The sequence below is a fragment of the Chiloscyllium punctatum genome, chromosome 49 (assembly GCF_047496795.1).
Source record: "Chiloscyllium punctatum isolate Juve2018m chromosome 49, sChiPun1.3, whole genome shotgun sequence".
Lineage (NCBI taxonomy): Eukaryota > Metazoa > Chordata > Chondrichthyes > Orectolobiformes > Hemiscylliidae > Chiloscyllium > Chiloscyllium punctatum.
In genome coordinates, this window is record NC_092787.1 from 11749274 (window position 1) to 11764473 (window position 15200).

At 37.6% G+C, this 15200-nt stretch overlaps 1 protein-coding gene across 9 annotated transcripts in view; it reads left to right on the forward strand.

The window, feature by feature from the left end:
• lmx1bb (LIM homeobox transcription factor 1, beta b) overlaps nucleotides 1-15200 on the forward strand; it is a 210241-nt gene that overhangs the window by 174271 nt on the left and 20770 nt on the right. For all 9 annotated transcript variants that reach the window (XM_072565900.1, XM_072565902.1, XM_072565901.1 and 6 more), the window contains one exon: nucleotides 12815-13047. In XM_072565900.1, coding sequence (XP_072422001.1) covers nucleotides 12815-13047 — 233 coding nt within the window. The remainder of the gene's footprint in view (nucleotides 1-12814; nucleotides 13048-15200) is intronic.

Sequence of the window (15200 nt, forward strand, 5' to 3'; positions counted from 1 at the left end):
ATGTAGAATTTATTTTTCAATATAGTTTTCATTTAATCTGTTAAACTAATACAGACGACAAAAGTGCGTATGTTTCAATAAATTATGTTTTTCATGAGTTTCTTTTGGCTGAAAGATCCATCTTCCCATGTAACTCTTTTTACCCTATTACAGAAATATACCAGTTTAGCATGTAGGTTTAGCAATGGTGTAATCTCAATTTCCTAAAATCACTTAATCTGAAATTGCTTTCATGGAAATCTGTGTTTTGATTAATGGCTACAAACTCTCTGACTCCAACCTTGCTGTCACCAGCGCCTTTATTTCCAGAAAGGCAGCACCATTTCAGGCTTTTCAACTGACTCCGAGCATTCTCAAAGTCAAAGAGTGCGCTGTGCCACTTGGTGTGGAAAAATTATTTTATTTGGCGATCTTATTTCAGTTCTGATAAGGTCAGTGCATCAAACTGGATCCATGCTGCAAACTGCTGACCAAGGGCAAGAGGCTGAATTTACTTTCATTTTCACAAGTCGGTAACTAAATTAAATTGTTTGAGATTGCTTGTACATCTTACTGTGTACAAAGACTTAGAGCCAAGCTGGCATCTCAATAAAGATAAATATTTTATCAGTCCCCTGAGAAGGGTAACAAGTCATTGCAAACAGTTCCAAACATTTTCGCCTTCTCTTGTAATAGTTTGACATGACTAACTTGCTCTAGTTAATGATGAATACCATCAGATATGAAAGGCAATTCCTGTTCTGCATTGCTTGTGTTCTCTCCCCTAGAGTGTTGGCACTAACAGCCAACTGATTTCTCACTGCTAAACAGTTGGCAAATTGTGCTCCATTTCTTGTATTTTTTTTTACAGCTGGTAACGTTTCTGAAGTTTTCAATTAAACTTATAATCAGAAAAATAAAATGAGGAAAAACACATCATATTTTCACATTTAGAGGCAAATTACATTAGAAAAATCACATTACTGCGCTGTTATTAAAAAAATGCCTAATCTATCGTTCTAAGAGTGAGGCTGTGTAAATATATATGTTAAATATCCCTAATTGAATTCCGCAGATCATAATACACTATGTCGCACACATGAAACTCAAGTGTTAATAAAAACCAGCAGGATCTTCTATTTATTGTCTTTAACTTGCATCTTTAGAACATCAGGATGAATTGACTCACTCTTTGTACAAGCAGGCAACATCACATGGCAGCCAGAAATATGTGAGAGTCCTGAGATCTCAAGCAGTGCCACCTTGTGTGTCCACGAGACAGACTCAGGCTTGAGGCTAGCCAGAGAGGTGCCTGTACAGGCCAAAGGTCAGAAGGCGATATAGCCTGTAAATTTTCAGTCCCCCAAGCCATGCTGGGTTTGCTAGAACCCCCAAGGCCTTTGAAATGTCCAATGGCCTTCTACTGACCCTGAATACACCTTACCTTCTTCTTTTAATGATTGACACACAGTGGGTATGTGCCTTAAGGCACAGAGAAGTCATAGTCTCTTCATCAAAGCAAATGTTTACAGCTGTTTCTACTTTCATTCTAATAAACAGTATTCTTTTTGGCCAAAATATGGAGCAGTTAAGTCTCTAAATAGATTGTGTACTTGGAGACAGTGAAAACTCAACCAATAAGATGCAAAGATGAAAACAAGACATGTTATTGAGTCAAAATACCCAGTACTAAAGCTATTAACAGCTTTTATCTCTTCAAGTGATTGGAGTGTAGATTCCTATCTGAAGGAGAAGTGTAGCAGAAATGACAAGTCTTTAGTCTAGAATCATTCATGTCATGTGGTGAAAGCTTAATATGTTGTTATACTTTAACTTGGTCTTAATAAGGTCAGAGTCTCATCTTACTGTTTCTAAGGAGTCCTCAGCAGGTAGAAGCATTCTGAGAAGTAAAGCATTTACTTAGAAAAATTTAGATTATATTCTCAAAGAGCAGTGAAGCAGCTTAATGGTGTCTGCAATCAACACTAACGGATTTCACTGCACAAATGAACTTGCAGTTGTGCCTTTTACCTTTATTTTACAAGTCCTGCTTTGAAAGCATATTGTGCATTGTTTATTATTGCAAGTACAGCTAAAGATAGGAACCCTTTGAAAACATTCAAATGCTTGTTTAGCCAGATATTTGAAACATTCAGTATCTTTCATATACACCGTGACCTTCCCATTGGTTACATCTTACATATCAATATCTTGTTATTGGTTGACAAATGCTTATGTCTTTTAATTCAACAAAAATGTAATAAAGTCAAATTTAAGATTGGTAATTACCAGCACTTCTGAAAGCTTTGTAACCCATGGGAGATCTTTAATTCGCAAGTAAGCAATTTTAATTTACAGACAATTCAACGTGATGGTATCAAACTGAGCCTGTTATTACTGTGCTATCTAACGTACACATGAGTTGTAGGCAGTTCAGAGACCACCGCATGATGGTCATTGTTTCGAAGATATCAATGGGATTTTTCATAAGGTATTGGCCCTGAACAGTCAGAAAAATGACAAAGTGGTTAAACTCATTTTGAGTGAGGCAGCTCTTGGTACTAACACTTAAGAGTGTACTTCTCTTGAATAATTTCAAATCAAAGTTTACTCCGTGCTAATTGGCTTCTACGTTAAAACGTTTTTGTTCTTGCTTACACTGCAGTGGAAGTACACTGTAGGGGAACAGTAACCTAGTTCATATTGTTTAGTAGATTATATATTTAGACGAATAAATAGAACAATTAAAGCATCCACGATGTAGCAATGAAGCAGAGAAGTCGTAAAATGTCTTTGGTGGAATATTATGTACATTTTACCCCTTAACATTTCTTTTCCATATTCTAAAGAACTTTGGGAAAAGTAAGTGTTGTTGAACATTGACTTCATATCTCTCACAAAGTGGTTCAACTGTTCTGGCAGTCTCAAATTTTTACATGAATTCCTTTTGCACAAGTACAGAAAGCCCAGAATAAACTGCACAATGTTAAATCTGCTTTTTGGATCTCGTTTTGATTGTTTGGCAAAGATTGACTCTGCACACCTTTAATTCCTTGCAGAGATCCTCAGTCCGTGTAAACCTATGGGAAAGCACAGAGTCAACATTAGTATTCTCGGTGAAAGGCCACACGGGGTAGTTTACCATGCGCAATTTATCTGGAAATCTGTAGATTCAGGTGTGAAGAGGATGGTCCGTAAGATCCTTACCACAAACACAGATGCACAAATGACATGCCAGGAGCTAAGCTAGTGCTTATCAGTCTTATCTAATCGTATCCCAACAGACTACTTACTGGGTCATTTACCTAACACTGACAGGGGAGCTTTTCGGTTGCACTGTTAAAAATAGTTCTGTTTATCAGCACACTCAAATGCTACTTTTGCTGTGAAAATTTTAGCCATGTTTTTGAAAATAAGAAGCAAATAAAAATGGATCAGGTTTTTTGTTGGTCCCAGTAACGAAATGAAGCACATTTTATGGTTTGTTTAATCAGCACCTTACACATTACCAAAATAAGTTGTGGTTATATAAGAGTTCTGTTGTAATTTGAAGTAAGCAATTAACATTATGCTGCAGTTGATATAACTCTATTGAGTAAGAAAATGATTAAATAAAAGAATTGCATTTCTGCTGTATTACAATCATTTTATTGAATGCTCATAGACTTACCAGTTTAAAATGTTCATGCCACTAAATTCTAATTATAACCATTGTTCTAATTGAATTAAATATTAAACTTTAAATATTTAGACTAACTTTTAACTAGTAACACAATGGAATTGTACAGTCACAATGAATCTATGTTTCTTGTAAATAATGTTTTGGTTTGTACAACACTGATTTTCCTCTTAATAGCATGCACAGGGTCATTAATGGGTTACGTCGCCTTTCTATGTAGGTTCTGAACTTGGAAAAGTATTAAAGAAAGATTAGACTCTTCCACAACACAGCTCTTGTATCATTCAGAACTTTTTTTCTGCTCTGTTTGATGGTACACAACAGCAGGGGTCTGAATGATTAGTGCTGAAAAAAAAAGCTGGGGGTAGGGTTAAGTCCTCAGTCCAGTGCACCCCACTAATCCCTCTTGTTCCATAAAGGAGGAATTACTCTTGCTGCCAGGCTGTGAAAAGCTTTCTTGGTACATAAGAGATTGTCCTTGCTTTCCTGGGGAGGTGTGGTTGCTATAGTAGAGTGTCATGCCTGGATTTTCTTAAAAACCTCAGTGTTCATTGGTATAAGAGCTAAAGAGAAAACTTTGAGGTTTAGAAAACATGACAATAGATAAACAGGAAGACAGGAGACAGGCCAAATGGGTATTACAACAGAAAAAATAATGAAATGTGAAATAAGGGGAAATGGAAAATAATAGATGACAACAATAGGAGAAAGGGAGGGAAAGTCATGTTGAATGAGAGGCAAAATGAAGAAGCTGGGATACAGACTTAATATAAAAGCGAAAGTATAACAAATTGTCACCTTAACAAATCTTATAATGAGGTAGTTTCTTAAACATGTACTGTTGCTTAGAATGCTATATATATTTGTGCAGAAGCAGTTTTATAATATTTGGGGTAATTTTGTTTACTGTGTTCACTATGCTTACTTTATTGGATATTCTCTGTTTGCTGAAGCATATGTAAGTTAACATTTGGGACATTTATTGAAATGGGTAGTAGGTGGACCACAAGCTGACTAAATAACCCCATGGGAAAGAAGCTGCTCTAGAAGCAGCAGGTCTATTGCCATGCCATGCTTGTTGCATATGATTACGGACTACACCAAAACATTCCCTGCCAGCCACCAATATCCTACCTTCCGTAAACTTGATGTCATCTAAACATCTGCTGCTTTGTGAGCTAACCCACATCTGAGTGCCATTCACCCAGTACTCAAGTGCTGCGTTGCTGATTGACATTGAATCTCGCTTAAGCAATGTTTCAATTTGAAAAATCGCATCCTTGTTTAAATTCACATTGCTGCATGTGTCTCACACCCACCACCTCTGGATTCACTTCCAATCTCACAATCCTCCGAGCCACCTGCGTTCCTCCAAATCTGTCCACTTGACCCTTGCTAATTTTAATCAGCTCCACCATTTGTGACCTCCTTAAACCAAAACTGAAGTTCAGAAACTCCGAGACTCACTGCCTCTCTACATCCTTTTCCTCTGCCACATGACCCATCTCTTCTCCTTCCGGGTGCCTTTGTCTTTAACAAAGCTTTTTGTCATCTGTCATTTTACTTTCTTATATGGCTTGGCTTTGCTTTATAACACTCCTGTCTCATCTGGACATTATAGCTACATTTGAGCTACTACATAAATGTAAGTTGTTGTTGCACATTGCATATAAACTGTCATGCCATGTTGGGTTTGCTGTATGCAAGTGCCAAAGAAGAGAACACTTACTACAGTTTGACACAGTCAGCAATAAATCACAGGTGCCTATATCCAGAAAGAACTTGAAAAGTGAGGTAATTGCAGCTGAAGGAAGTGGAATGCAGGTATGACCACTTAACATAACTTGTTTGCATTACAGTGGCGAGTTGACAAAATGAAATAATTACCTTTGTACTCAGTGATTATAGCTGTGGCTGGTGACACACTCTGTAATCATAAACCTGAATGCTGAAATGGGGTTGGGGATGGCAGAAGGGAATGGAGAAAATATTTCAACAGCAATTAATGCAAGAAGCAAACAGTGCTTCTATTTAACAATTATTGTGACAGCATAGATATTTTTTAAAAATACATGTGAGTGTGTGGCACAGAAGCGCTCCATTACTTACAGATGACAATATGCTATGCTTTTGTGTAGAAAAACCTGATTCAACCAGATACTCCACCTTAAACAGTGGTAAAATCATGCAGGATTTTTTGCCAGAATTTTATGAGATTTCATCAGAATCATATATTATTTGTTGTCAGATTGTCAGTGATGGATGAATAGTCAACAAATGAATGTTCTCTAACAACAAATTTATCATTTTTTTCATAATAGTGCACAATGATAATGTATCCTCTACATATAAATCAGAGATTTTTTTGAAATGCTTGCTTAAGGGGATTAAAGTTTAATTTGATGTTGTATGGCACATCATTGACTTTATATAGGTGATGGCCTGGCATTATAATCTTCAGGTTTCCTGTTCCTATCATCAACCCTTGCAACATTTTTGATGAGCAGTTATGATTTTTTTTTTAGTGAGCCATTAAACAAACATCGAAAAGAACTAAACACAGGAGTTGCCGCTTGCAGGAAAATGAGAGTACCCCAAGGAAGATGCTTACCCTTGTAATGTGTCACTATAAATCTCAAACCTCATTGTATCATCATGGGTAGTATTTCACTTAATCCACTGTGCACCATTTAAGATGGGAAAATGTATTTTCATCAACGATTTTACTTTTGGGGGTTTGAAATTCAGATGGCAGTGCCATGGGTTTCTGTTCGAGACTTCAATAATTTATGATACTGATTTCTGTGTTTCAGCACAGATTAGGAAAAATTGAAGCCATTATATGTACTGTGCAGTTTAATGCTGTAAAGAGGGAAGGGAATACAAAAAGAATTATGGAATTCCCAAAGGTAGTAATATTCTTTGCTTTATAAATGAAAAATTGTTTTAATTCCCTGCCAGAAGCAATAATTTGATTTTTCATAAATTCTTTCATCAAAATGTCATGAAACAAAAATTGACACAAACTGCATCTTTCAGATAATGAACAGATACAAGGGAATAAACTACATAATTGAGACAAGGAACAAATAGACTCATGGAAGAAAACCTGACTGAAATCCAAGATAGAAATAATAGTTGTAATATCTAAACTGTGAGAATGTTTTTTATTATTGAAGCACACTATTGTTTGTTCAGTTTCGAGAAACATAAAGAAACAAAATGATTCCTTGCTCTTGTTTTAATGGTGTGAAAATGGAGACTATTTTTGTCATAAATTGTCACCCAATGAAACATGTAAGTACACAATTTAAAACATGAGCAGGTCAGTGGCATCTGTTTCATAGTCAAATTCAAACAAAGAGTTAATAAATCCTAGCTTATTGCTATGCCCCATTCAGAACAAGAGATAATTCAGTAAACAAGCAACATAGCTAAGTGAGTAGACTTTTATAACTACCATTCATTTATCAGACTTCTTGAAGCACACTTAATGTGAACAGCAAATTGCACGAACTGCACTGAAACCTATCGAATCATAATTAATTAGTTATAATAAAACAATTAAACTATGTTTGCACACAACAAAGGAAATGAAGGGCAGGACAAAGCTACACAGAGGTAAAGAGTGGGTTGTTAGGACAATGTAAAAGTAAACAGTGGAGTACTGATTTGTAGCAAAAAGGACAGGGTCAAATCCAAAGCAAGATAAGCACCCTATAGATAGTAAATCAGCTGTACATATTAAACAACAGATGTTTCTGACTCAAGCAGGAAGACACAATGGATCATATAACAGCAGTTATGTTTGTAAGGATTACTGAATCAGACTTCACTTCAGAGGAATATCCTACTATATAAAATCTTTATAGTCACTTCCTTTAACTAACACAGATCAGCCTTCTGATTTAGGCTCGAAACATCTGCCTACTCTTTAAAGGTTTATGGCCACGATCTGAAACTGTGCATTGAAGCCTACATAGTGTTCACTCATAATAGGTGTCCTGTGCAATATTATCGTCATCTCAGGTCTTAAACTGGCTTTATTGCTGACAGGTTCTTAGATTTACTCCAGTCAGCAGTTAGATTAGGCACAGTGAAAATACAAATCATTTCACAGTAATGAATGCTGATATACTTTCTTGAAGAGTACAAAACATTTTATTTAGTTTGTGAATCCTTCTACACTTAGTCTCCAAATGACTTCATTTTTAAAGAAATAATTGAGCATACCACAGCTTAAGACTATCATTTAGTAAAGATACTCTGTGAATTCTGAGATAATAAGCAGGAGAATAATGGTTTTGACCATAAATTAATCACAGAAAAGACTAGTGAGTGTGGATTTTACACCACAAAATGAAAGTGGATTTTATCCCATACCATGAAATGTCCCTCACATGTTTTGCACTCATGAGGATCAAATTATTCTACAGTTGTTACTTCGTCTATCTCAAATGGTTCTATTTTGGTTATATGCAAAAAAGAATTATGTTATCAGGCCCTACTTCACTTAAAAATGATAAAATGTGTAAAGATTCATTAGGTTGTACTTAGAAAGGAATAAACTGATTGGCTCTTAGTTTAACATTTAATGAATTATGTAAAATGTCACTCTATGCATGGACAAGCACAAAGAGTATTAAAAAAGACTTGGGTTGAGAACTTCACTTTGCACAGACATATCCTGCCTAATGTATGATATTTCACTAAGTTAGATAGAGCTCAGATTGTGAAGCAACATTTTTTTATTTGTCATGCCCAAAACAAAACTATAGAACTTTAACCTGCAGAACATATATCAAGAATTAATGAAGGATCCAGGAAAATGGGTCTTTTTGCCAAGACTAACCATTGTAGATAAATGTGGATCAGTTTCTATCTTGGAACTAGATTTTCAATCATGTCAATGTCTGAGTTAAATAACTCATCCTCACTTCCACCCATTATTGCAAATGTTGTTAATTGTTGTAAATGTTTGTTTTGGTTATTGATTGTTGTATTACAGCTAATCTGCTGTCGAAGAGGAAAATTTAAATCATGTTATAACAAACCCACTAAGCTTAAAAAAAGTTACTTAACTTTATACCATAAGAACACCCATATTTAGACAACAGCCTGAGGCTTAATTAAACTGAGCAAAGAGGTTGGTTTACAGCTTATTGTGAGTTGAGAGTCACAGGTGGTTCATTGACAATACAGGCAGCAGGCTTAAGATTTCCGAATGTAATCCTTTAGGCTTTTCTGGACAAGGGTGCCTTAACAACAGATATAATAAGTAAACTTGTCAGTGAAATATACCTATACATTAAAAAATGTGCAATAGTCGAGAGGACAGTCTGAAAGATAGCCAGTGGCTAATTATTACAGAACCAAACGCCTTCAGAATCATGTACTGGTAACTTGTGATAAATTGCTGGATTCAAATTGAAAAGCTACTTTCTGGAGTTATTTTGTTTGAGACATTGTACTGAGGACTGTTTGTTTTAAGCTGAATATGCAAAATTCTGGATTAGTGGTGCTGGAAGAGCACAGCAGTTCAGGCAGCATCCGAGGAACAGTAAAATTGACGTTTCGGGCAAAAGCCCTTCATCTGCAGTCATTGTTTTTTACCCTGAATATGCAAAATCCCATGGCACCATTCAGAGAAGAGTAGGGAGCAGTTCTGATGTGCTGACCAGATATTTATCCTTCAACCAACACCTCAGAACAGATGACTGGTCAAATTGTCTCACTGTTGCTTGTGAGTCCATGCTACATGTAAATTATCTGGCACCCAGCATCGAGTATACTTCAAAACTACTTCACTGATTGTGAAGCACTTTAGGGTGTGTGGGAACTTGAGAAGCACTGTAAGTTTTTGTTTCTTTTCTTTTAAAACAGTACTGAAATAACTCCAAGGAGGAAGTTATTCCATCACCTTTATTTACATGTGCACTGTACATGGGCTCTGACCAGCCAGCTCTGAGCCAGTCTCTACAATGAGGAGACTCTCTGATTCACCTGTTTTTTTTCTCTCTTACCCCACACTACCGCCTAGCTGCGGTAGTGCTTATATTTTCCCCAGCACCCATGTTGTGTGTGTGCAGGTGAGACACAGTGAAAGACAACAGGTGTACAAATCTTTATTCAATTTCCACCACCAGGAAGAAAGGAAACACCCAGGTGGCCAGTGACAAGCAGTGCCCTTCTTAGGGGGCAATGCTTCAGGATCATCACCTGTTTATATCTGTCAGAAAGGGCTCCACAATTGGCCCACGTTAATAACCCCAATCAAGGATCCTATAGTCCTGGCTTTCACTCCAATCACAAATCAAATATCAAAATTTTCAACATGCGTGTGATTTTGAAACTGGTCAACGATGTCCAACAGCCAAACATACAGAAGAAAATTGACAATTCTTGGTGTATAATGAGCCCACCTTCAGCTTTTTCTTTTGATTGGTATTTCTGTTATCAATATTTTCTCATACCATTGTATCTGATGTGGAAGCTCCCTCGTGAGACTGTTCCTATGAGCTGCCTGATGTTCTAGAGAACCTTCAGATATTGTATTCGAATGTTCACAGAGGTATCAAGGGTAATCATTGTATGTCGGATGGCAGTAATATCCATCGACAGTGCCTCAGCTATGGGCTAGGCTGGGGGTACACGTTTGGTTATCCTAATAATACTACGTTTCTGTTCTCTGATGTGTCTGCTGTGGGATCCTGCTCCCACCGTAGGATCCAGACTGAGAATCAATGCTGAGCAAATCAGCATGTGCTTGAAGAGTGATGGAATCCTGCAAGCTAGTCCTCTTCTCTGTGTCTTTGCTGTAACTGGTGAGTGGCCCTGGTGACTTTGGTGAACTGAAAAGAAATAACTGGGCAATCAATATTCTTCAATACTCACTTAAATTGACCTATAGCCAAAGTCACATACTGTAAACTATAAAAAAGATAAATTAGTCCAATTTAATCCTTGAAACTAACTTAACCTTTTCACTTCACATTATTTCATTTTCTGAGAATGATTGATCAATTAAATACCTATGTACAATATGATTGTTCTGTTTTGCAGTACACAAATGTAGCTGCCACTAGTAGCACTCATATCTCTGATTCTGATTGTTCTGAGATCGAATCCCACTCCAGGGCTTGAATACAAAAATCAAAATGGACACTCTGTTGCAGTAGTTTGGGAATGAAATCAGTGGTGTCATCTCCTGTATGATACATTAGAGACCCCATCTACTCTCTCAATTGGAGGGAAAAGGTTCCTTGGTACTATTTTGAAGAAGCACAGGAGAGATATGACCACTGACCTGCGTCAAACTTTCATAGTCAACATTATTAAACCAAATCATGTGGTCATTATCACAGGATTATTTGTGGGTGCTTGTTGTTTGAAAATTGGTTACTATGCTTCCTACAACAGTGACTGCTTTTCGAAAGTACATCATTGGTTGTAAAACACTTTGGATCATCTAGTGTTTGTGATGGGGTTATGTAAGAATGCAAGAAATATGTTATAGCAGGAGGAGGTCATCCAGACTTTAAACCCACTCAATAGGATCATGACCTATCATCTACTTCAACACCATTTCCCTGCACCATTGTCATATCCCTGGATGTATTAAAATATAAAAGTCTGTTGATCTCAATCTTGAACATTGAATCTCCACAATTCTCTCAGGTAGAGAATTCCAAGGATTCATTATATACTAATGCAAATGTTTCTTGCTTTAGCTTCTTTAAAAATAAAAACATATTCCTGGTTTATGTGGATGTATAAGGCTTATTTTTAGAACCATGATAAAAAATGAGAACTAAGTAAACAATTAGGAAAAGTAATTAGATATAGTGAAAACAAAAAACAATTTAATATACGATGCTTTTAAACAATTTGCCACAATCAGTAGTTTGTGAAGAGAAAAAAGATCAAAAGGTAATTGATTTAAATGTTTCATTAACATAGACATTGGTTAATATTTAGGGCTTGCAAATTGCTTACCATTCAGTGGATTACTTTTATGTCTATGTAATTATCTGTTATGTTACATCAGTAAGTACAGCCTGCAATTTACATAGAGCACCATTCCATGTAAAGAGCTGAGTGGAAAAACCAATCGATCTGCTCAACACGGTTTTGGGTTTGGGAGGAATGATAGCCAGGACAATTCTCCCACACTTTGTATGGTCTTATCAGTTTTCCAACTGTTCAGAATCATATCAAACAGAAAACACTTCTCTAATGAAAGGGCATCTCAGCATTGTGCTGGAGTGCAAACCTCAATAAGGTGATACAAATCCCAGAACAGATCACCAGTATCTGACACAAGCTGACTTAGAATAACTGAAGGAAATCACACAAGGCACTGTTTGAGTGTGACATAGAGTCATAGAGATGTACAGCATGGAAACAAAACCTCCGGTCCAATGCGTCCATGCCGACCAGATATTCCAACCCAATTTAGTTCCACCTGCCAGCACCCGGCCCATATCCCTCCAAACCCTTCCTATTCATATACCCATCCAAATGCCTTTTAAATGTTGCAATTGTACCAGCCTCCACCACTTCTTCTGGCAGCTCATTCCATACACGTACCACACATATATGATATGTGTGAAAAAGTTGCTCCTCTTTTATATCTTTCCCCTCTCACCCTAAACCTATGCCCTCTATTTCTGCCCCCCCCCACCCCAGGGAAAGGAATTTGTCTATTTATCCTATGCATTTCAAGACATCCAGCACTTCCTCCTCTGTAATGACGTTTTGCGAGATGTCACCACCTATTTCCCTACATTCTGTATCTTCCATATCCTTTTCCACAGTAAATACGGATGCAAAATACTCGTTTAGTATCTTCCCCATTTTCTGCAGCTCCACACAAAGGCCACCTTGCTATTCTTTGAGGGATCCTATTCTCTCCCTAGTTACCCTTTTGTCCTTTATGTATTTGTAAAAACCCTTTGGATTCTCCTTAATTCTATTTGCCAAAGCAATTTCATGTCCCATCTCATACAAATCCTCATAATATTCAAACTTCTGGATAAATAAAAAACTCCCTGAGCTTCTATGCAACTAAGATATAATTATTAATCCAAGTGATGTTAAGCCTCACAAAATGCCACGCACAAGTTGCCGTGTCTTAGACTGTCTTGTCTTTTCCAGATTGTTTGCCACAAAATGCAATGGCTGCATGGAGAAGATAGCACCGACAGAATTTGTGATGCGAGCTTTAGAATGTGTTTACCACCTGAGCTGTTTTTGTTGCTGTGTTTGCGAAAGACAACTGAGGAAAGGCGACGAGTACGTTTTGAAAGAGGGGCAGCTGCTTTGCAAAAGTGACTATGAGAAAGAAAAAGAACTGCTGAGCTCTGTTAGCCCTGATGATTCTGACTCAGGTACTGATTACACATTCCAAATATTTCCCACAGCAAAAAAATCATCATTAATGCCTAAATTATTTTTATTCATTTGTATAATTTTACTCGTTGCTGTTAAATGTTTGCAGATTCACAAAATATATGATATCACTGCATAAACCAAATATGTTGTCCTCCTGTGAAAAACTAAGTTGAATTTAAAGACCCAGTCTTGTCTGGTATTTATTGGAAAATACATCTTGTGACCAGTGTATGATGCCATATGGTTGTCATGTGCGGTCGTGACAATAATCTGCAATACTTTGCATACTTTAATGGTTATGTTCACACCAAAACTACCAATAAGCTGTAATAGGACTTACAGTCTTAGAGTCACAGAGATGTACAGTATAGAAACAGACCCTTCGGTCCAACTCGTCCATGCTGACAAGATATCCTTCATTAATGTAGCCCCATTTGCCAGCATTTGGCCTACGTCCTTCTAAACCTTTCCTATTCATGTACCCATCCAGATGCCTTTTAAATATTGCTAAAGTACCAGTCTCCAACTCTTCCTCTGCCAGCTCATTCCATACCTGCACTACCCTCTGCATGAAAATGTTGCCCCTCAGGTCCCTTTTAAATCTTTCTCACCTTACAAACCTAACCCCTCTAGTTTTGGACTCCCCTACCCTGGGAAGAAGACCTTGACTATTCTCTCTATCCATGCCCTTCACGATTTTATAAACCTCTATAAGGTCACCTCTCCAACTCTGACAGTCTTGGGAAAATAGCCCCAGCTTCGAGTCATAGAGTCATAGAGATGTACAGCATGGAAACAGACCCTTCGGTCCAACTCGTCCATGCTGACCAGATATCCCAACCCAATCTAGTCTCACCTGCCAATACCTGGTCCATTTCCCTCCAAACTCCTCCTATTCAAAAACCCATCCAGGTGCATTTTAAATGTTGCAATTGTACCAGCCTCCACCACACCCTCTGGCAGCACATTCCATACACGTACCACCCTCTACGTGAAAAAGTTGTCCCTTAGGTCTCTTTTATATCTTTCCCCTCTCACCCTAAACCTATGCCCTCTAATTCTGGACTCCTCGACCCCAGGGAAAAGACTTTGTCTATTTATCCTATTCATGCCCCTCATGATTTTGTAAACTTCTATAAGGTCACCCCTCAGCCTCTGATGCTCCAAGGAAAACAGCCCCAGCCTATTCAACCTCTCCCTTTAACTCAAATCCTCCAACCTTGAAAACATCCTTGAAAATCTTTTCTGAACCCTTTCAAGTTTCACAACATCTTTCCAATAGGAAGGAGACCAGAATTGCACACAATATTCCAGAAGTGGCCTAACCAATGTCCTGTACAGCCACAACATGACCTCCCAAATCCTGTACTCAATACTTTGACCAATAAAGGAAAGCATACCAAACGTACAGCTCAAACCCTCCAACCCTGGTAACATCTTTGTAAATCTTTTCTGCACCATTTTAAGTTTAACAACATCCTTCCTGTAGCAGGGAGACCAGAACTGAATGTAATGTTCCAAAAGGAGCCTAACCAATGTCCTGTACAGCCATAACATGACGTCTCAACTCTGATACTTAATACACTTTGAAGATCAATTTCATCAAACATTTTTAACACATATTACATCACAGACAATATTTGATTTTAGACCAAACCATTTGTCATTTTGAGCATGTGCCAGTTCTCTGAAAGAGCCATCAAATTAGCTCCAACCCTCTGCTCTGTCTTCATAGCCTTTCAATTTTTCGTTTCTCAAATATATACCAAATTCAGCTTTGGAATTTATTATTGTATCCATTCCAGTCTTTCAGGTAGTGCATTTCAGATCATAACTACTTGCTGCTTACATAAAAAAATGTTTCCCCCTGTTATGAATATCCCACAGTCGGTTTGTCAGTGTAGCTTGAAAAGACATGTTTGTGACATCATCACCTTATCATAACACATGACTAGATTAGATTACTTACAGTATGGAAACAGGCCCTTCGGCCCATCAATCCACACCGAACCGCAACCCACCCAGATCCATTCCACTACAGGCAATTTAGCATGGCCAATTCACCTAACCTGCACATTTTTGGAGTGTGGGAGGAAACCAGAGCACCCCGAGGAAACCCACGCAGACACGGGGAGAATGTGCAAACTCC